Below are 18,810 nucleotides of genomic sequence, written 5' to 3'. Positions count from 1 at the left end.
CTGGTTATTGTTGTGACATTAACTATTTTCTTTCTTTTATTTTTGGTCAAAATTGTTGTGAAATTTATTTGTTTTCTTTTCTTTTGGTCAAAGACTCCAAATAATAATATTTTTTTTTGAAAATTTAAATACAGTAAAAAAAAATGAGACAGACAGCGTGGATATAGTTTAATTTTCATTTGGTAATTAATCTACACGTTTTTAATCTCCTAATTACAATTTATCTGTTTTATTTAAGTAAAAATCAGTTTGCATTTACTGTCGTAGACAAACAAAAAATCCAATTACTAAAAAGAAAGAGTAAAGACAAATCCAATTACTAAAATAAAAATAATACAGAAAGTATCAAATCAAATCGTGTGTAAATTGTAATGATGACCATAAATAGATAATGACCATACCACCCTTGCCAAATGAGAAACAAATCTCTGATCCATTAGTTTCCTTGAGGATAGAATTGTCAATAACCAACAATTTAACACCACTATATTGCCAAAATAAAAAGCAAAAGACCAAATAAATAAAAATAATAATAATAAAAGGTAGCGTCGTCCAACTCCAAGTTTCGACAGAGAGAGCATCGAAATCAAAAGAATCCGATTGGGGGCAAAGCACAAAATTAAAAAAAAAAAAAAAAAAAAAAAAAAAAAAAAAAAAAAAAAACACGTTTTTACAGAGAAGAAGAAGAAAATAAATCATCTTTCTAATTTTTTCTTTCTCCTTTTGATTTTCCCATCACTTTCCCGGGAGAATCCTTTTTTCTCTCTCGGAAATCGTCGTTTTCTTTCTTGCCGTTATCTTTCTCACGAACATTTGAGGAAGGAGAGAGCATCTACGAAACGCAACTAGGATTCTTAACTTCGTTTCAGCTCAATTTTTTTTTAAACATAAATCCCAGAAGAGAATCCATTAATTGACCCCGACGAATTCGCCTGGTAAATTGTGATTCTTAGTGTTTTTTTTTTTTTTGCTTGAATCGTTGCGTTTTCTCAGAACTTTCCTTATTCAAATTTGTCAATCATTTGACATTTAATCAAAATCGATTTCGGTAAGCGTTGACAATTCCGAGGGTTTGATTTCTTCTTAAAAAAAATCATACAGTAGAAGAAAATGGCAAACCAAGGCGGGTCATCGAGACGGAGCTTATCTGTGACGACTGCTTCATTGCACGGGAAGAAGAAATCTATGGATATTGGCGAACGACTTCCCGACACTGGCCGCAGATCTCTCACTGTTTCTCGTTCCCCTTTGTAAGTCTCTCTTCTTCTTCTTCCTCCTAGGTCTCGTGTTTATATACTGCAATTAACCCAGAACGTTTACCCCTTTGTAACGTTGGTTTCTACTTTCTAGGTATATTTACCTCCACACACACACGTGCATATAGACCCCTTTAGTATTAGCTTGGTGATCTTCTTTAAATGTATGATGCCTTTGGGGTTTGTGATCAGGGGTTTAACAGGAGGCGAGCGAACTGTTAAACGGTTAAGGCTATCCAAAGCTCTTACAGTTCCAGCAACTACCACTATATATGAAGCTTGTAAACGGATGGCTTCACGGCGAGTTGATGCCTTGTTATTGACTGACTCTAATGAAATGCTTTGTGGGATTCTTACTGATAAGGTATGTCACTAACTATGACTGCCTCCAAGCGTTGTAAAAAGTTATTAAAAATAACACTCATTGGAAGGAAATGTCAAAATGTCTGTTTCTTTCTTATGGCACTTGCAGGACATAGCTACAAGAGTGATTTCACAGGAACTTAATGTCGAGGAAACACCTGTCTCCAAGGTTATGACGAAGAACCCTATGTTTGTTCTCTCAGAAACACTTGCGGTTGAAGCCCTCCAAAAGATGGTCCAAGGTTTGTCTTATTGTTTATAAGTTCCTGATGTTCATCTGATCCCTGTGTATGATTCCTTAATGAGGCTATACCTACTACAGGAAAATTCAGACATCTGCCTGTTGTTGAAAATGGCGAAGTTATTGCTTTATTAGATATAGCAAAGTGTTTGTATGATGCGATTGCTCGTATGGAGAGGGCCGCTGAGAAAGGTAAGGCAATAGCTGCTGCTGTTGAAGGTGTTGAAAAAAGCTGGGGAACAAACACTTCAGGTGGGCAAGGAGCTGAACCCTGTTCTGCAGTCATCTCATTTTATCTCTTGCCTCTTGTTTTATCAGATTGTGAACGTGTCTAGTATGTTGATTTTTCATGTAGTTCCCAACACCTTCATTGAAACACTACGAGACCGGATGTTTAGACCTTCTTTATCAACAATTATACCAGATGATACAAAGTAGGTAATCTCTACTTTTTCTAATTAGATTTATATTACCATCTTGAGTGGTTGCATTGTTTTCTTTCGCATCAATTATGTGCTTTTTAACTTAACACTGGTTTTTGTTCAGGGTTTTGAAAGTCTCACCGACCGATACAGTGTTGACAGTAGCTAAAAAGATGGTTGAATTTCAATCAAGTTGTGCAGTGGTAATGATTGAGGACAAGCTTCGAGGAATATTTACGTGAGTTCTCCTTCTTTCTGAAAGCTTTTGAAGTTGTATCCTTTAGCCTATAGATTCTGAAAGCCTTACATTCATCCCATTTCCCGGTTCAAGTGTTTGTACTAACTTCCATTCAGACACTATATAATGTAAGCTAAGTGATAGGGATCTCGTATACCCCTACTAGAACAGATAGATCTATTCAAGAGAATCCCAACTCAACCAAACCACATGTACCAGATTCCCTGATACCGAACAGAACTGTTTAGGCTCCTATTTATTCGCAGTCCTGAACTAAGATTTGCGTTGGCTAAACTCTTCTGTCTTCCTTTTGGATACTTATCACTAACTTTCAAGAGTTTTGTTTTCCATTTATCTAGTTCCAAGGATATACTGATGCGGGTCGTGGCTGAAAATCTTCCTCCATCTGAGACTCTAGTTGAAAAGGTATGATCAAAGACTATTCTCCTTCTCAGACTCACTGGCTTATTTTATTCAAGTTTCTAGTTTTAAGTTTTGAATCAATTTTTCAACTCTTAGATACTTATTTCCAGTTTAGTGATGGAGCAATTTTCAATTTCTTGAATCTAATCGTTTGTTCTCATTCATTAATGCACAGGTTATGACTGAGAATCCAGAATCTACGATAGTTGACACACCAATTGTTGAAGCTCTGCACATCATGCACGAGGGAAAATTCTTACACCTTCCCGTTACAGACAAAGGTTAAAATTCTGAAGAGTTTTCATTGTAAAGTCTTACGAAAACTAAAAAGGCTAACATATGTAAATAACAAGGGTTTCTGATTACAGAAGGAGATGTAGTTGCAGTTGTCGATGTAATCCATGTCACTCACGCTGCTGTTGCCACAGTAACTCCCGCTTCTTGAAACTTCTGTAAATTATTTCGTTTAAAGCAAAGCCACTGTTTTCTAGAAACATGTTTTTTGACGTGTATAGGCTGGAACTACTGCCGGAATAGATAATGAGGCAACAAACACAATGATGCAAAAGTTTTGGGATTCAGCAATGGCGTTGTCTCCTAATGAGGACGACGAGGACTCAAGGAGGTTATTATCTAGTCTTGCTTAAACACTAATAATCGAGTATCTTTTCAAACAAAACCGTGGTTTTACTGACTGGAAAACAATTTGTTTCAGTGAGAGCTCCATGAAAGTTGCTTCGGAAACTGAGACAGGGAAATCTTTCCCATTTGCAAATACATTTTCTTTCAAGATTGAAGACAAAAAGCACAGAAAACACAGATTCATAAGCGGTACACATAATCTTGGTTCTTGTTCGCCAATCAAACTGTTATAATCTTTTGTTTACTCAATTGGATTGGTTCTTAAATTGCAGATACTCGGAGTTTGACAGAAGTGATAACCGCGATCATTCAGAGGGTAGGGGATGATATCGATCCAGATAATTTACCCCAAATTTTGGTATGTAAACATTTATTGTTACAAAAGACAATGACGCAATCATTTTCTAAGTCTTCTCTTGGCAGTTCCTAAATGTTATAATGATGGTTATCTGCAGTATGAAGATGAAGACAACGATAAAGTGTTGTTGGCTTCAGATAGTGACCTTCAAGCAGCCATAGAACATGCAAAATCAATTGGTTGGAAGGTAAAATAGATATATACATAGAAAAGTGTTCCTCTTGCTTTAAACCTATCACCTATGTTTGATATAAATGAAGAACATCAACCCCTTTTGCTAGCTGAATTGGTGATTGAATCGTTATAAATTGTAGAGTCTGAGATTACATTTGGATGATTCAAGAGAAGGCAAAGGAAGAAGGAGAAGAGCAGCAGTATCAGCAGAATCAATGGAGTACGTAGAGTCAGACGCTTGGGCTGCTGCTTACAGTGGAGTTGCGGCTGGTGCAGCGTTAGTAGCTGGTCTTGGTTTTATGGCTTATCTCAAAAGATTCGGAAATTAACTTCTCAAAAACACTACAAAAAGTGTTTCTTTAACAGATCAATACAAACAAAAAGGGAAATACAGAAGCAGGTTTTCAAGATTTTGTCTGAAATATTTTATATACAAAGTAACTTTGAGATTTTCTGGTTTCTTGAAATCAAAATAACAAAATAACTCCAATAACTAATACATCAGTGAGGGATTCAAGAACAAGGCTTCGAATCTTATCTAAACTGATCTCACTATTGTCAACAAAAAAGTAAACTTAAACAGAACAAGGGCTTTGCCATGTCGAGATATCTGCAATGAGCTCCCGAAATTTATCGATAAGTTCTTTGACATGGACATTCTTCTTTGCAATCTCCTGCATTCACAACAATTTCGGTATTTTCATAGGTTATTAACATAGAAATCAAACTAACAGATGACTAAAAGGTACTCAAGAAATTATTAAGCTAATGATGCTTACACTTATATACTACAAAGTGGAAAAGAGAACAGTTAGTACTACAGTACAGAATATGAATCAAGTTCAATGCTATGTAAGTTGCAATGTACAGAAACCAAAACCAATATGGCACTAGCAACAAAATAACACTCTGAAAGAAAATGAAAGAGGTGTAAAAATACCTTTCTGAGACTTAAGGCTTGCTCCTCTAGATTTTCAATTTCATCTTCACTTTCAGGAGATCCTAAACCATTTTCCATTTCAGATGCTTTTGCCTGTAATAGATTGAATAAAATCATGATTACCAAACCTGAAAAAAGCTCTCATCCATAGGTGTAGGGCAAGTTCACAACAAACGAAGAAGACGATACTCTACAAGCAATAGATCCTTCATCTAAACTCCTAACATTGCTACCATTACTTATGATTCGAGCACGACGGTGTTAGATTACTCTACTGATTACAAATAAGCCCTAGAATTTCCAATTTCCTCAGTCCAGCAACAAATCTCAGAACAAGATACTACTCAAAATAGTTAGTAACATCACATTATCATTGAAATTGAAGATCTCCGCTTTTTCAGTATTCAGTACCTTCTGCGAATTGGGAATCGCAGTAAGAACAGCACGAAGCGAAGTCACTGAGTTCTTATATCGAAGACTCGCCTCATCCAGAGCACTATTCCCACTTCCTCCACCACCACCAGATTCCGAATGATGCGATGTTTCATCAATCGCAGCCGCATCGGCGGAAACAAGAGCCGTGCCATTAGAACCCGTCGTCGTCGTCATGGAGGAACTCGCTGTAGCTGATGTAGACCACAAGGAAGGATTGCAAAGCTCATCATTCATAGCTGAAATTATCTGAAACGCCGCTTCAATTGTTTCTTCCAAATGCTTCTCTCCTTCCATCGCCAGCTCCTGTGTCGTCATCGAGACCTGCTTCTCCTCCATCGCAGCGAACACGCTTTAGATTACGGCGTCGTTTTATGGAACTTATTAATACGACATCGTTATTTGAAACTATATAATATTAACGAAAAAACAAAATCAGCTACATCGCTGTCTACCTTATCCACTATTACTCCAATCCATTTGACGAAAACAATCTAAAACGCTCTTTGATCTTTTTGATCCAATCACAACGCATAGATCCAATGGACAACAACAACAACAAGAACAACCAAACACCACCACCAACCTCCGCGTATCCTCCTAACTCCGCCGTCACGACCGTAATCCCTCCTCCTCCATCTGGATCCTCATCAATCATCGCCGGAGGAGGAGCGACGTACCACCACCTCCTCCAGCAACAACAACAACAGCTTCAAATGTTCTGGACTTACCAGAGACAAGAGATCGAGCAGGTGAACGATTTCAAAAACCATCAGCTTCCTCTAGCTCGGATCAAAAAAATCATGAAAGCTGACGAAGATGTGCGTATGATCTCCGCGGAAGCGCCGATTCTATTCGCGAAAGCATGTGAGCTTTTCATCCTTGAGCTAACGATTAGATCTTGGCTTCACGCTGAGGAGAACAAACGCCGTACGCTTCAGAAGAATGATATCGCTGCTGCGATTACTAGAACCGATATCTTCGATTTCCTTGTTGATATTGTTCCTAGGGAAGAGATCAAGGAGGAGGAAGATGCTGCTTCTGCGGCGGCTCTCGGAGGAGGAGGAGGAGGTATGGTGCCTCAAGCCGCGAGTGGTGTTCCTTATTATTATCCGCCGATGGGACAACCGGCTGTTCCTGGAGGTATGATGATTGGAAGACCGGCGATGGATCCTAGCGGTGTTTATGCTCAGCCTCCTTCTCAGGCATGGCAAAGCGTTTGGCAGAACTCAGCTGGTGGCGGTGGCGGTGATGATGTGTCTTATGGAAGTGGAGGAAGTAGCGGCCATGGAAATCTCGATAGCCAGGGGTAAGCCAAATCTAGTTTTATCCAGCAATGTAGCTTGTTGAATTCGGTTATCTAGGGTTCTTAAGATTATTCTTCATGAGCTTGCTTTGATTAGTCTTAAGAGGAATTGTACCAATGTAGCTTGTTGTTGCATAGTTGCAGCAATGTAGCTTGTTGAATTAGAGTATCTAGGGTTTCTTAAGATTCTTCATGAGCTTGCTTTGATTGTTCTAGAGTTATGTATCAGCTTCATCAATCCAAGATATCTTCATCAAATATGCTAAATTTCTAATACTAGTGTATATATATCCCACCATCGTTTCTCAATTACTATATCCTCTGCTCATTTCTTGAGACTCATAAACAAAAACTTTGTTTTTTTGACTCTTAACACATTTGCAATACCTGTGTACAATGTTGTGCAGTTGAGCTATGGAACCAGAGGCTGAGGGATTTAATCATCATCGACCCTGCGTTGAATTTTGCAAGTGTCTGGTTCTTATATTAGCCTGTTTGTGATTTAATGGCTTACTTGGAAAGAGAGAGAGAGAGAACAAACAAACAAAAAGTCTCTTTTTGTTCTTCCTGTTTAACTTACAAGTTATTGCAGCAAACAAAACTGCAGACTTGCTTAACTATATATATAATCTAATGTGCAGCCTATTCTAATTTATGTTATGGCAATTCTAATGTACAGAGCATATGTTTGAGCATATATGTTTTCTAGCCTAGGGTTCTTTTTAAGGAACCAAGATGATAGGTTTGTAGAGCTTGTAAATCTCAGGCAAACTAAAATCTTTAACTTTTTGTTGTAGTGATATATCTACTTAGTTTGGTTTCATGTGTTTGTGATGTAATCAATCGGATTTCACTAGCTAGGCTACTACCCACTTCAGAAGAAACCTTCTACGGGACATGAAGCTAATTTCTATTTCTAGTTTAGTTAAACTTATCTTAAGGCCCAATAAGGCCCATATCTCTGTCCAATTACTATATTCGGTACGGCGACTCTCCCTCTCTCTTTCTGTAATCTGTCTTAGCGATTCGCTCTCTCGCTCTCTCTCTATCTCTCTCTCTCTGCTCTTCTTCCTTCTCTCTTTCTCGGTTCATCATCATCTGGCCTGGGCTAGGGTTTATCAGTGATTTTTGGCAATGGAAGCGTCATCGTCGCAGCCACCTGAATCTTCTGATGAAACTGCTTCAAAGTTTCTGACTGACCTTCCTTCACGCGGTTTCTTGTCTTCTTCTACCGTCGTCTCTTCCAATCCGGTAATTTACTTCGAACTAACTAACTCTTTTGCCGCCAATTTTTGTTGTTACTAGTTTAAGACCTATTTTTTGATTCTGGATTTTGGGTTGAGAAAGTGATTACCTTTGTTATGCTTATTCAAAATTTGGTAAACAATAATAATAACTCATTGGTACTGATTCAGATCTTGCTCACTCGATTCTAGTTCCCAGATCTTTTTTGGTTTTTTGGGGTAGAATGTAATCAGTCTGATGGGTTATTGTGAATTTTGAGTTAAGGTTCCCACACTTTATGCTCAAAAGTTTATGCTTTTTCTTTGGATTTTGCCAGTGCCATGAAGATTTATGTTGCTTTATAGGTTTTGAGTTTTGTAGTCGAATTGTGTAATGATATGAATTGACTGCTTCAAGTTCTTGACTATCGATCTTATCTTGTTTAACTGTACTTCACTAAAGTTGAAAACAGATGTCTTTGAGTCTGTATCGATGGCATGTAAAACTTTTGCTTTTTTTTTTTTTTTGTTTATCCGTTATATTTGTACTTTGATTACACTCTCTTGTTTGACAATTTCGTTGTTGATAGATCCTTCCTATCTTTCCTGTGAATGCACTTACTTCGCATAATCTTAGATTTTTTGTAGCTTGACCGGCGAGTGAATCTTTTCATGTTGAAGTTGAATTATACATTTTAGTAACTTTCTTTTGTATAAGATTTCAGGGAAGCTTACGGGTCTACATTTGTGAGCATGACACATCTCCCCCAGGTATTTATTTATCTAAAAACTTCCATTTGTTTTTCTGCTTTGTTCGGACGAGTTGTTTTCTTAGAGACAGATTCTTGCAGCAATCTCTTAAAGTAATTCCTTTTTTCATTTTCTCTCTGGGTGAGTAATGGATACAGTATAAAAAAAGTAATTAGGAGTCGCCGGATTATCAGATGCATTTCAGTAACACAACTTGTTTCCTTCAGAAATTTTTTGTTTTTTTGTTTTAACTCTTGTCTGATAAAAGAAAGCTTACTTTGTCATTGGTCATATATCCAGAAGGACAAGATATCAAAACAAATCTGCAGAATATACTAATCAGATCTCTCTTGTTAAAGAAGCAAAAAGGCGAATCTAGCTCGAAAGAGGCCAAAGGAACCGCTGAAGATGGTCCTAAAAAGAGGTAACTAATCACATCTCATCTCAATTTGTTCTTATGAGAATACTAACTGGAAATTCTGAAACTTCTACACTGTTATGAGAATTTTCTATTCCTCCTGATGGCTACACAAATGGTTTGTTCATCTTTTACTTTTTCTTAATCTTAGGGCTGCAAATAGGGCTCTGGACGACAGAAACCCAGCTAAAAGAGCTGCTAATGTATCTAGACAAGGTCACCTCTTTGTACTTCAATTGTATCTGATTTAATATTCAAGAAGTTCACATGTTACTTGGAGTAAAACATAATATGTTTTGATCTGCACAGAAGGATCAAGCAGTCGCACTGGCGAAAAAGACTTTCAGTCTTTGACTGTAGAGAAGCTCCGTACCCTTCTCAAGGAGAAAGGCCTCCCAACTAAAGGAAGAAAGGCAAGTCCATGTTGAAATCTCTGTTAAAACTTTTTGGAGCTCCTCAATCTGGTTGGTTTATCTGGGCTCTTATGAAACTTGACTGGTCTTGCAGGATGAGCTCATTGCGCGGCTGAAGAGTGCTAACTGAAGTTAAAGAGGGATCAACAAGATTGAGAAAACGCCCTGGTGAATATATGTATCTTTAGAGGTTTCCAAATAGGAGAATTTGTCATATGAAAATTGTTGCTGTTCTTGATCAAAACATATCCTTTGGATCTCTTCTGATTATCAGGAATGATGGTACACTTTTGATTTATGAATCTGGTTTGGTTTGGGTCTCATCAAAGATTTAGTGCCTTTTGTAACATGGATTTCATCTTTTGATATAAGAACCGAACTAAACCAAAACCAGACGGCCGTGTGGAAACCAAATGTGATTTTTTGGACTGTTTTAACTAAAATAATCAAAGGAGAAGTAGGCAACGCAAAACTAGATTTGACCCGCAAGTTAGACATAAAAAGATTTCAAATTCCATTTCACCTACCAAAAAGTGAAACATGTAAGGGACCCAACATGTAAATCCTTTTGCGGTTTGATTTCCTGGAAATATAAGAACTTTAACAACTCTATATATTTGGTTGGTTATATAAATTTAGTTTACTTTCGAGATCACATTTATACTGATATTAAAACGAGTTCCGTTTTTTAGCATCATAAAAATCGGTGTGCTGGACTCAAAACCACGAGCTCTCTCTCTTTGGACGGTGAGAAGGAAAAAATGAAAGAGAGGGAGCACTTTAAGTATACATAAAAAAAAAAAAAGAAAAAACAGGCCATCTTTTTTTTTTTGGTGTCTGTCGCTATAAATGTGTTAAATGAACGCAAGAATGGGACACTTGTGGACAGTTTCTAAAACAGTAAAAGGGGAAACTCGCAGTTAATGGGACTTGTATGGTTCTGTGCTTTTGTACTAAAATATATATGGACCCACGTTCTCCAAGCGGCGCCGTTTTCTGGTCACAACGTGAGTGGCTCCATACGATACACCCAATCTCACATACATTTTTCCCATATTTTGCATATGGACTAACTAATAATGTTTTCTCTCTCAGTCTAATAATCATTGATAACCAAATAATTTGTATGCACCATTTTGCTTTTCCATATATTCCCAATAGATTATTGTTTTGAGTTTTTATCTAATTTCTTAACTATTAATTTTAATATATTATTTATAAAAATATATATTTTCTTTTTCACTCATTAAAAATCATAAATTTATTAACAATTATATATGGAAAAGAGCAACTCAAAACATCAATCTATAGATAACTCTAAAACTAACTGTGGATGATTTTCATGAAGCAGGAGCTTGAACAAAAAAAGCCAATGGAACAAAGAGTAATCAGATTTTTACACTTTTTTTTGAAGAAAAAAAACTCAAGTTTCAAACCACGAGAACCACGTGCCCCAAAACTGATAAAGATCCAACTTGAACTAGTCGTCACAAAAAGTGTATATTTATTTGGTTTTTCGACATACACAGTGAGTTAATAAGAATCGTGCATTCATTTGTTTTAGATTTCGGCTCAAGGATTTCATCAACGTGTTCGATCTTATCCGACACATGTCTCTTTATTGGCGGATTCTCCAACCAAATACTTTGTCCTCATCATGTAATGAAATTATTTTTCTACCTAGCTACAACTCATTAGACTTGTATAGAGCTTTGATTCAATTAATATAATTAGAAGTTTAGAACCAACATACGTGCAATCATATTGGACACAATAATCTTTGATAGAATGATAGTTCACCATTATATATATGGCAAAATTTGTAAGTAGTTCTATCGATTATGAAGATATTTTTTTTATTTGTAAAAATCGAGTTTTACAAGTTACAACTATGGAAAATGGCTAAAACATATAGTTTATGGTTCGAAATATGAACCGCAATATATTATGCGTTTCGATCAGAATTCGGATTTAGCCATGAATAAGAGACTCTTCGCATCTCTTCTTATCGACACTTTTTTTATCTTGGTCTCTGGCCGGCATATATACGGACCAACTCCTTAAGATTCTTTACAAATGCTTTTTAAAAAAAAAATGTTTATTGCATATATAATATTATGCTATCGTATATTATTCGATATTCCCTTTGATTCAAAAGATCTTCGAGAACCCCCAAGAATCAAATTTCATTATTCAATAAACCCCACTTATGTCATCACGTGCTGGAACTTATAATTAATGATTAGATTACTAATAGCGTTTGTACTAATTAGTACTATTAGATGTACTAATTAACTGAAAGAAAGATTCTAAAACAACCTATGTGTAATATTCCACTAAGACTATCCTCATTGGTGTTTTTTAGGGGTTTCTTAAAATTTTCTTTAAACCAAAATAATAATAAAATAAGCAATATTTTTCAACAAATCAAAGAAATGTTTCTAATATAAGAAATGTTGGAAACGTTTCTTACTTGATACCTTCTTTTATATTATTAAAAATGATTTAAGAAACAAAACTAATGAAAACAGGCTAATTTTGATTTGATTATATTCTTAATTATATGTTGCTTGTAATTGTATGCAACCAACAACCTTACAATCAAAATGCGTACTTTTTCTTCTTCTTTTTTTGGCGTCAGTAGCAGATGCTTTCAATTTTTTTTTTTGTAGTTAATGGTTTTAACATAGATGGAGAGCAAATCTAGCTATCTGTATTAGTATTTTTAAAAATTGACATATATATATTTATACAAACAATTTTACAACGACGGTTCAATTCCGCGCATCACAAAAGACTATGCATACAGACTTACAATAAACAACTCTACTTACATCACATTAGAGATCTATATTATAAGTTTATCTCCATTAATCAATAATAATTTGAATGTTTTACGTATCAAACCTAAACATAGTAGAAAAAAACATAACACACAAAATGTTTAACCTTTTCAGTGTCTGAACCGTGTCTACATTTTTCTTGTAGTGATATTATTAAATTTTGGCCGGAGACTTGCCCACCAGTGCGGGGTGGTACTAGCTTGTCCAAATCAATCTTCATTTTTTTTTGGTCCCTGTGTCTGTGTGATTGCCATGTTGCGTCGACATTTAATAAAACGTTTTACTTCTTTATCAGTTTGACACTATAGTTTACTTCCTTCATCTTTTCAAGCAAAAACAACTTTGTTGATCAAGTTAAACTATTTTTTTATATCAAAGAGAATACCAATTTTTCTTGTTAGTAAAAAGCAAAATCCTTGAAAGTCTAATTTATAATGGTCAAACAGCCCAACATATGTTTGATAACTTCTTTCTAAAAGTAGCTTAGATATTTGACAAAAATAAAAAACGAGCCTACACATATTTCCGTTTTCCATTTCTTTTTTGTAATTTTTAAAAATGACATTTTTACATTTGTAAGACGAAGAAAAAAAAAGAAAAACTTTCATCTACCCAAAACAACTTCGTATTCGTTGATCAAAATTAGGGTTGAGACAATCACTTAGCAAATAAAATAAAAAGAGTGACAATAAAGAAAAAGATGATAACTTTATTAATTATGTCGTGTTCTGTACCGAAGTCATATGGTCGGAGCCACAACTTTTTATTCTGTTTTCATTCTTCTATATATGTAAAATAGTTCCTTTACAGACCAAGAACATGTAGGAAAACAAACATAATTAACTTACCCAAACAAGAAACCAAAGAATTCCAAAATGGAAATGTTCAATGCATTATTTCTCATCCTATTCCCAGTCATGGGGTTCATATTCATCTTCTCATCCTTTTCAAACAACAAAACCCTAAAACCCAAAACCACATCATCCTCTAAACCGACGTCGTATCCGCTCATCGGCTCTATTATCTCCTTTAACAAAAACCGCCACCGTCTTCTTCAGTGGTACACCGATCTCCTCCGTGTCTCTCCTTCTCAAACTATCACCTTCGATCTCCTCTTCCGTCGTCGGACTATTATCACTGCGAACCCAGAAAACGTCGAGCACATTCTCAAAACAAATTTTTGTAACTTCCCTAAAGGCAAACCTTTCACCGAGCTACTAGGAGATCTACTCGGCGGCGGAATCTTTAATTCTGACGGCGAGTTATGGAGCTCTCAGCGTAAATTCGCCAGCCACGAGTTTACTATGCGTTCTCTTAGGGAATTCACTTTCGAAATCCTCCGTGAGGAAGTTCAAAACCGCCTCATTCCGGTGCTTTCCTCCGCCGCGGACGGTGGAGGTACGGTTGATCTTCAGGAGGTTTTAAAGCGCTTTGCCTTCGATGTTGTTTGTAAAGTTTCGTTGGGTTGGGATCCAGATTGTTTGGATTTAACTCGACCCGTTCCGGATCTTGTTAAGGCTTTCGATGTAGCGGCGGAGATCAGCGCTCGCCGCGCCACGGAGCCGGTTTACGCCGTGTGGAAGCTGAAGCGTTTGTTGAACATAGGGAGCGAGAGGAGGCTGAGAGAAGCGATCATGACCGTACACGCGTCTGTCTCCGAGATCATCCGTGCCAAAAAGAAAAGCCTCGATATCGGTGGCGACGTATCGGACAAGCAAGACCTCTTGTCGAGGTTTCTCGCATCTGGCCACGGGGAAGAAGCCGTGAGGGATAGTGTCATAAGCTTTATTATGGCGGGAAGGGATACTACGTCGGCGGCGATGACGTGGCTGTTTTGGTTGTTGAGTCAAAACGATGACGTAGAGAAAAATATACTGGAAGAAGTGAGAGGCAAAGGACCTTTAGGGTTAGGGTTCGAGGATTTGAGAGAGATGAGTTACACGAAAGCATGTCTCTGTGAAGCAATGAGGCTTTACCCACCAGTGGCTTGGGACTCGAAGCATGCAGCCAACGACGACGTTTTGCCGGACGGAACATTTGTCAGAAAAGGAGACAAAGTTACTTATTTCCCTTACGGTATGGGAAGGATGGAGAAGGTGTGGGGGCAAGACTGGGACGAGTTTAAACCGAACCGGTGGTTTGAGGAAGAACCAAATTACGGTACTAAACCGGTTTTGAAAAGTGTTAGCTCGTTCAAGTTTCCGGTTTTCCAAGCCGGACCAAGGGTGTGCATAGGCAAAGACATGGCTTTCACACAAATGAAATACGTGGTTGGTTCAGTATTGAGTCGGTTTGAAATTGTACCAGTTCGCAATAACCGGCCGGTATTTGTTCCTCTGTTAACGGCTCACATGGCTGGTGGGCTAAAGGTGAAGATCAAGAGGAGAGTGCAAGTGTAATCCCATTGATGTATATAATAATAATTTCTTAATTAATCAAGTCATGTCCTTATAAAAATATCCAACTAGTATGTAAAATGTGTGGTTTTTGTATTAAATCAAATAAATATATGTGTATGATTCACAATGTACTTGTGAATAGATAATGATATAAATGGTCCTATGGAAGTGGATGCCATATATTAATCAATTTGATAGAGACATAGGTCACAAAAAGTGTATATTAAACAATTTACAAACTGAGTACAGTAACGATTGTTTGTATATCTATACAACGAGTTTACAGATATTCAAATTTTCACCGAAAAATCACCTAACAATTATCTTACAAGACTTTGCCTAATCGGTCGGAATAACACAAGCTATTTTTAAGGAAATCATTTAACTCATCCTTAATACACATATCGGCAGCTTGATTGTCTATTGTCACTCTTCCTCTTGGTCATGAAATGAAATCAAACATATTTATTAGATGATTTTACTAAATAAAAACACATGTAATTCACCAAAAGAATTGAAATACTTACTATTACAGTTGTTGGCATAGATAATTGTAACGTCCTATATTTTTGGTTTATTTGAGTCTTTATAGCCAACGAAAGCAAAGATCCGTAATGATGCAAATATTTTATATCAATTTAGTAAAAATGATGCAACATTTTTTATAAGTGATGTAAATGAACATTAATACAGTAATTGAAACAAATATTTATTTTAATCGATACAAATTATTTGCATCAACAAAATGTAAATTATTTATTTAAATGATGCAAATTATTTTAGCATCGTTTTAAAATGATACAAACAAATAGAATAAATGATGTAAAACAATCATTTTTTGGTAACGTGTGCAGTTTTGGTTCCATCAAAAACATGGAAAAATATTACATGTCCATTATCTACTGTAATCTTCAAGTGAATAAAAGGCTTGATGGAAGTCCATTGCTTTATGTGTTTAACATCAAAGAAAAAAATAATAATAAAATAAATAGTATGGAACAATATTCGATAAAGCGAATGGCGAGAGTTTGTGACGGGGATGGGGTGGCGGACGAGCAGGGTGTGATTATGATGGATATCGGAGAGAAAGGGAGATCTCCTGGGGATCCACCGGATGCTCCAGGTAGATGGGTGGACAAAGTACGGAGGTGCACTGCTGGAGGGGTTCCTCTTCCAGAGAGTGTACTGGATGATGCGTTTGTCACAGAAAGAGTCCGGTTGGAGTTCCCGGATGGGGAAGCGGGTGAACCGGTCATAACGGTTGAGGAGGAAGTGATTGAAGCGATGCGGGGGTTGTGGAAGCATTGCATGATCGTGAAAGTTTTAGGGAGTCATGTTCCTATCGCTGTTATGAGTCGGAAGTTGCGTGAGATGTGGAAACCAAGTGGGGGCATGGTGGTTATAAATCTCCCTCACCAGTACTTTATGGTCCGATTTGATTTAGAGGAGGAGTACATGGCGGCTTTAACGGGGGGACCATGGAGGGTGTTTGGTCATTGCTTGTTAGTAAAGGATTGGTCACCAGATTTTAACCCTTCGCGTGATGAGATTGTAACAACGCCGGTTTGGGTTAGGGTGTCTGATCTTCCGCTGACATTCTATCATAGATCGATCCTTATGGCTATTGCGCGTGGGTTGGGAAAGCCTCTTCGGGTGGATGTGACAACCACAAAGTGTGAGCGAGCTCGCTTTGCCAGAGTGTGTGTAGAGGTTAATCTCACTAAACCGTTGAAGGGTTCAGTGGTTGTGAATAGGGAGAGGTACTTTGTGGCATATGAGGGGTTGCCAAAAATCTGTTCTCTGTGTGGTATGTATGGTCATTTGGTCCATGCATGTCCCAAACGAGCGGCGGAAAAGTCGGGCGCTCCGATGGAGAAGGTTGGTGTGCCGGTGGAGTCTTCTGGGGTTCCAATGTTAACGCAAATGGGAACAGAGGCATCAGTCGTGTCTGGCCAAGAGGAGGCGTTCACGGTGGTTGGTAGAAAGGGACGACGGGTAGACAAGCCGCCGGCTGAGATTGTGTTTGCAGCGAAATCACAGTCCGGTGGATCGCAGGAAAATCTGCAGGGGATTCCAAAATCTTTGGATTTGGAAATATCAAACAGTTATGGTAATTTGGGAGATAATTTGCTATCGGGAGAAGTTAGGGAAGTTGCCGTATTAAGTGGTCCAAATAAGGAGAATGAATATCCAGCTAGGATGGCAAATCGTGGGAGACTTGATTCATAAGCTAAGGTGGTGCCGTTTAATTTAAATTTGGAGAAGGATAAAGGGGTGCACCGTGATGGACCGAAAAATAACATGCCAGGTGGTGGGAAGGTTTTTGAGCCCAATGGACCGAAGTAAAAACATAATAATCTCTCCTTCAAGCTCACACGAGGGTTGGTTTTTGGACCCACCACGGGAGAGACAGGGGGTTTCACAAGTGGAAAAAGACTCCGGGTGGAGTCGTTTGACGTGGGGAGATCGGGAGGAGTGTTCTCGACTGATTGGAGAAGTCGTCCACCGGAGGAAATAATGAGACGGGACGCAGAGGTCGGTATGCAGTTGTCTGATGGGCAGGAACATACCCAGGTTGATAGTGGTTTGATCCTATCTCAGGAGATATGCAAAGGATGGGGAGGGTCGAGGTCGACCATAACGCCTTTCCCCGGTAGTTTGGAGCTTTGGTTTACAATTGCTGATGAATTGTTTATTGTGGAACTGCCAGGCGGCGAATAAACCCAATTTTAGAAGAGCAATCCGGTATATGCTGAAGAAGCACCCGACGGAGATGCTTGCGTTGTTTGAAACTCACGCTGCTGGAGATAGAGCGAGTAGAATTTGTCAAGGTCTTGGGTTTGAGAACTCATTTAGAGTGGATGCAGAGGGCTAGAGTGGGGGCTTATGGCTTTTGTGGCGATCGAGTATTGGGGATTTGGTTATTGTGGAGGCAGCGGATCAATTCATACAAGCACAGATAACATCCGGTTCAGAGGTGTTGAACGTTATCGTGGTGTATGCAGCTCCATCAGTGACTTGTCGCAGTGGTCTATGGGAGAAGTTGAGTGGTATTATCCAATCTTTAGAGGAGCCATTACTCATTGGAGGGGATTTTAATACCATACTTCGTGTGGATGAACGATCAGGTGGCAATGGGAGGTTATCATCGGATTCGTTGGCTTTCGGTGAATGGATCAACAGCCTTTCTTTGATTGATCTGGGATTTCGTGGGAACAAGTATACATGGAAAAGAGGGAAAACCGAATGTAACTTCATCGCAAAGAGCTCGACAGAGTCTTGTGCTGTCCTCAAACGAGACTAAAATGGCAGGATGCTTGTGCGTCTCATTTACCTTTCTTGGCGTCAGATCATGCGCCTTTGTATGTCCAGCTGTCTCCAGTGGTTAGACGGGATCCTCAACGCAGGCTCTTCCGCTTCGAAGCAGCCTGGTTGAAGCATCATAGTTTCAAAGAATTACTTGCTGCATCGTGGGATGGTCATTTAAAGACTCCGGCTGCCTTGTCTGCTTTGCAGGTTACTCTTAAAAAATGGAATAGAGAAGTGTTTGGAGATATCCAGAGGAAGAAGGAATCATTGATGCGTGAAATACAAGTAGTTCAAGATGCGTTGGAGCTTCATCAGTCTGATGATATGCTGCGAAAGGAAGAAGAACTACTACATTCGTTTGATGTTGTGCTAGAGCAGGAAGAGGTGCTCTGGTTCCAAAAATCCAGAGAGAAATGGATTACACTTGGGGATAGAAATACTCAGTATTTCCACACGTCAACGGTCATCAGAAGACGTCACAATAGGATTGAGATGTTGAAAAATGAAGAGGATGTCTGGATTACCAATACGGAGGAGTTGGAACTTCTTGTTGTGGAATACTATAGGCGTTTGTATTCAATGGATGATGTTCCAGTAGTGGTGGACAAACTATCTCCGGAGGGGTTTGTCTCGCTTACACAGGGGGAACAATTCGAGTTA

At 38.1% G+C, this 18,810-nt stretch overlaps 6 protein-coding genes across 13 annotated transcripts; 5 read left to right on the top strand and 1 right to left on the bottom strand.

Annotated features, from left to right (window-relative positions):
• Window positions 1–518: 518 nt before the first annotated feature.
• On the top strand, window positions 519–4,568 carry LOC104726963 (CBS domain-containing protein CBSCBSPB1). Of its 7 annotated transcripts, none has more exons than XM_010445944.3 (15): window positions 519–935; window positions 1,102–1,250; window positions 1,449–1,620; window positions 1,729–1,861; window positions 1,942–2,112; window positions 2,216–2,294; window positions 2,407–2,520; window positions 2,880–2,946; window positions 3,119–3,224; window positions 3,312–3,370; window positions 3,459–3,568; window positions 3,659–3,774; window positions 3,858–3,943; window positions 4,041–4,130; window positions 4,258–4,568. In XM_010445944.3, exons 2-15 carry the CDS (start codon window positions 1,111–1,113, stop codon window positions 4,444–4,446), a joined length of 1,632 nt encoding a protein of 543 aa, XP_010444246.2. In that variant the 5' UTR covers window positions 519–935; window positions 1,102–1,110; the 3' UTR covers window positions 4,447–4,568. The 7 variants fall into 7 exon arrangements, with proteins under 7 accessions (XP_010444246.2, XP_087329695.1, XP_087329693.1 ...); XM_087473569.1 differs by having other exon boundaries at window positions 551–935; window positions 2,216–2,298; XM_087473567.1 differs by having other exon boundaries at window positions 561–935; window positions 1,351–1,620.
• Window positions 4,507–5,876, bottom strand: LOC104726964 (mediator of RNA polymerase II transcription subunit 30). The gene is made up of 3 exons (XM_010445946.3): window positions 5,469–5,876; window positions 5,058–5,150; window positions 4,507–4,791 (listed from the first exon to the last, which is right to left on the bottom strand). Exons 1-3 carry the CDS (start codon window positions 5,826–5,828, stop codon window positions 4,693–4,695), a joined length of 552 nt encoding a protein of 183 aa, XP_010444248.1. The 5' UTR covers window positions 5,829–5,876; the 3' UTR covers window positions 4,507–4,692.
• A 27-nt stretch (window positions 5,877–5,903) lies between these two features.
• On the top strand, window positions 5,904–7,448 carry LOC104726962 (nuclear transcription factor Y subunit C-4). 2 transcript variants are annotated; one of them, XM_010445942.3, is made up of 2 exons: window positions 5,904–6,798; window positions 7,203–7,448. In XM_010445942.3, the coding sequence occupies exons 1-2, from the start codon at window positions 6,032–6,034 to the stop codon at window positions 7,204–7,206; spliced, it is 771 nt and encodes a 256-aa protein (XP_010444244.1). In that variant the 5' UTR covers window positions 5,904–6,031; the 3' UTR covers window positions 7,207–7,448. The 2 variants fall into 2 exon arrangements, with proteins under 2 accessions (XP_010444244.1, XP_010444245.1); XM_010445943.3 differs by lacking the exon at window positions 7,203–7,448 and having other exon boundaries at window positions 5,932–6,802.
• Window positions 7,449–7,769: 321 nt separating this feature from the next.
• On the top strand, window positions 7,770–9,927 carry LOC104726961 (protein LOWER TEMPERATURE 1). The gene is made up of 6 exons (XM_010445941.2): window positions 7,770–8,046; window positions 8,744–8,789; window positions 9,069–9,192; window positions 9,338–9,402; window positions 9,496–9,599; window positions 9,694–9,927. Exons 1-6 carry the CDS (start codon window positions 7,930–7,932, stop codon window positions 9,727–9,729), a joined length of 492 nt encoding a protein of 163 aa, XP_010444243.1. The 5' UTR covers window positions 7,770–7,929; the 3' UTR covers window positions 9,730–9,927.
• A 3,310-nt stretch (window positions 9,928–13,237) lies between these two features.
• Window positions 13,238–14,968, top strand: LOC104726960 (cytochrome P450 94B1). The gene has a single exon (XM_010445940.3). It carries the CDS (start codon window positions 13,318–13,320, stop codon window positions 14,839–14,841), a length of 1,524 nt encoding a protein of 507 aa, XP_010444242.2. The 5' UTR covers window positions 13,238–13,317; the 3' UTR covers window positions 14,842–14,968.
• A 941-nt stretch (window positions 14,969–15,909) lies between these two features.
• On the top strand, window positions 15,910–17,070 carry LOC147935608 (uncharacterized). Its single transcript, XM_087473066.1, has one exon. The coding sequence runs from the start codon at window positions 15,910–15,912 to the stop codon at window positions 17,068–17,070; it is 1,161 nt and encodes a 386-aa protein (XP_087329192.1).
• The last annotated feature ends 1,740 nt before the right edge of the window (window positions 17,071–18,810 follow it).

The sequence above is a fragment of the Camelina sativa genome, chromosome 11, assembly GCF_030686135.1.
Source record: "Camelina sativa cultivar CO46 ecotype springtype chromosome 11, ASM3068613v1".
Taxonomy (NCBI): domain Eukaryota; kingdom Viridiplantae; phylum Streptophyta; class Magnoliopsida; order Brassicales; family Brassicaceae; genus Camelina; species Camelina sativa.
The sequence above is the reverse complement of the archived record's forward strand: the minus strand, read 5'-3'. Positions and strand labels throughout refer to the sequence as shown.

What these genes read in the sequence shown, in the direction of transcription:
- LOC104726962 (XM_010445942.3), top strand. Translation starts at nt 6,032, where the DNA reads ATGGACAACAACAACAACAAGAACAACCAAACACCACCACCAACCTCC.
- LOC147935608 (XM_087473066.1), top strand. Translation starts at nt 15,910, where the DNA reads ATGATGGATATCGGAGAGAAAGGGAGATCTCCTGGGGATCCACCGGAT.
- LOC104726960 (XM_010445940.3), top strand. Translation starts at nt 13,318, where the DNA reads ATGGAAATGTTCAATGCATTATTTCTCATCCTATTCCCAGTCATGGGG.
- LOC104726964 (XM_010445946.3), bottom strand. Translation starts at nt 5,828, where the DNA reads ATGGAGGAGAAGCAGGTCTCGATGACGACACAGGAGCTGGCGATGGAA. An exon ending in CGATTCCCAATTCGCAGAAG is followed by an intron (nt 5,151 to 5,468) that starts GTACTGAATACT and finishes AATCTATTACAG; the next exon opens with GCAAAAGCATCTGAAATGGA. An exon ending in AAGCCTTAAGTCTCAGAAAG is followed by an intron (nt 4,792 to 5,057) that starts GTATTTTTACAC and finishes TTGTGAATGCAG; the next exon opens with GAGATTGCAAAGAAGAATGT.
- LOC104726961 (XM_010445941.2), top strand. Translation starts at nt 7,930, where the DNA reads ATGGAAGCGTCATCGTCGCAGCCACCTGAATCTTCTGATGAAACTGCT. An exon ending in GCATGACACATCTCCCCCAG is followed by an intron (nt 8,790 to 9,068) that starts GTATTTATTTAT and finishes TCATATATCCAG; the next exon opens with AAGGACAAGATATCAAAACA. An exon ending in TGCTAATGTATCTAGACAAG is followed by an intron (nt 9,403 to 9,495) that starts GTCACCTCTTTG and finishes TGATCTGCACAG; the next exon opens with AAGGATCAAGCAGTCGCACT.
- LOC104726963 (XM_010445944.3), top strand. Translation starts at nt 1,111, where the DNA reads ATGGCAAACCAAGGCGGGTCATCGAGACGGAGCTTATCTGTGACGACT. An exon ending in ATTATACCAGATGATACAAA is followed by an intron (nt 2,295 to 2,406) that starts GTAGGTAATCTC and finishes GTTTTTGTTCAG; the next exon opens with GGTTTTGAAAGTCTCACCGA. An exon ending in AAAACACAGATTCATAAGCG is followed by an intron (nt 3,775 to 3,857) that starts GTACACATAATC and finishes CTTAAATTGCAG; the next exon opens with ATACTCGGAGTTTGACAGAA.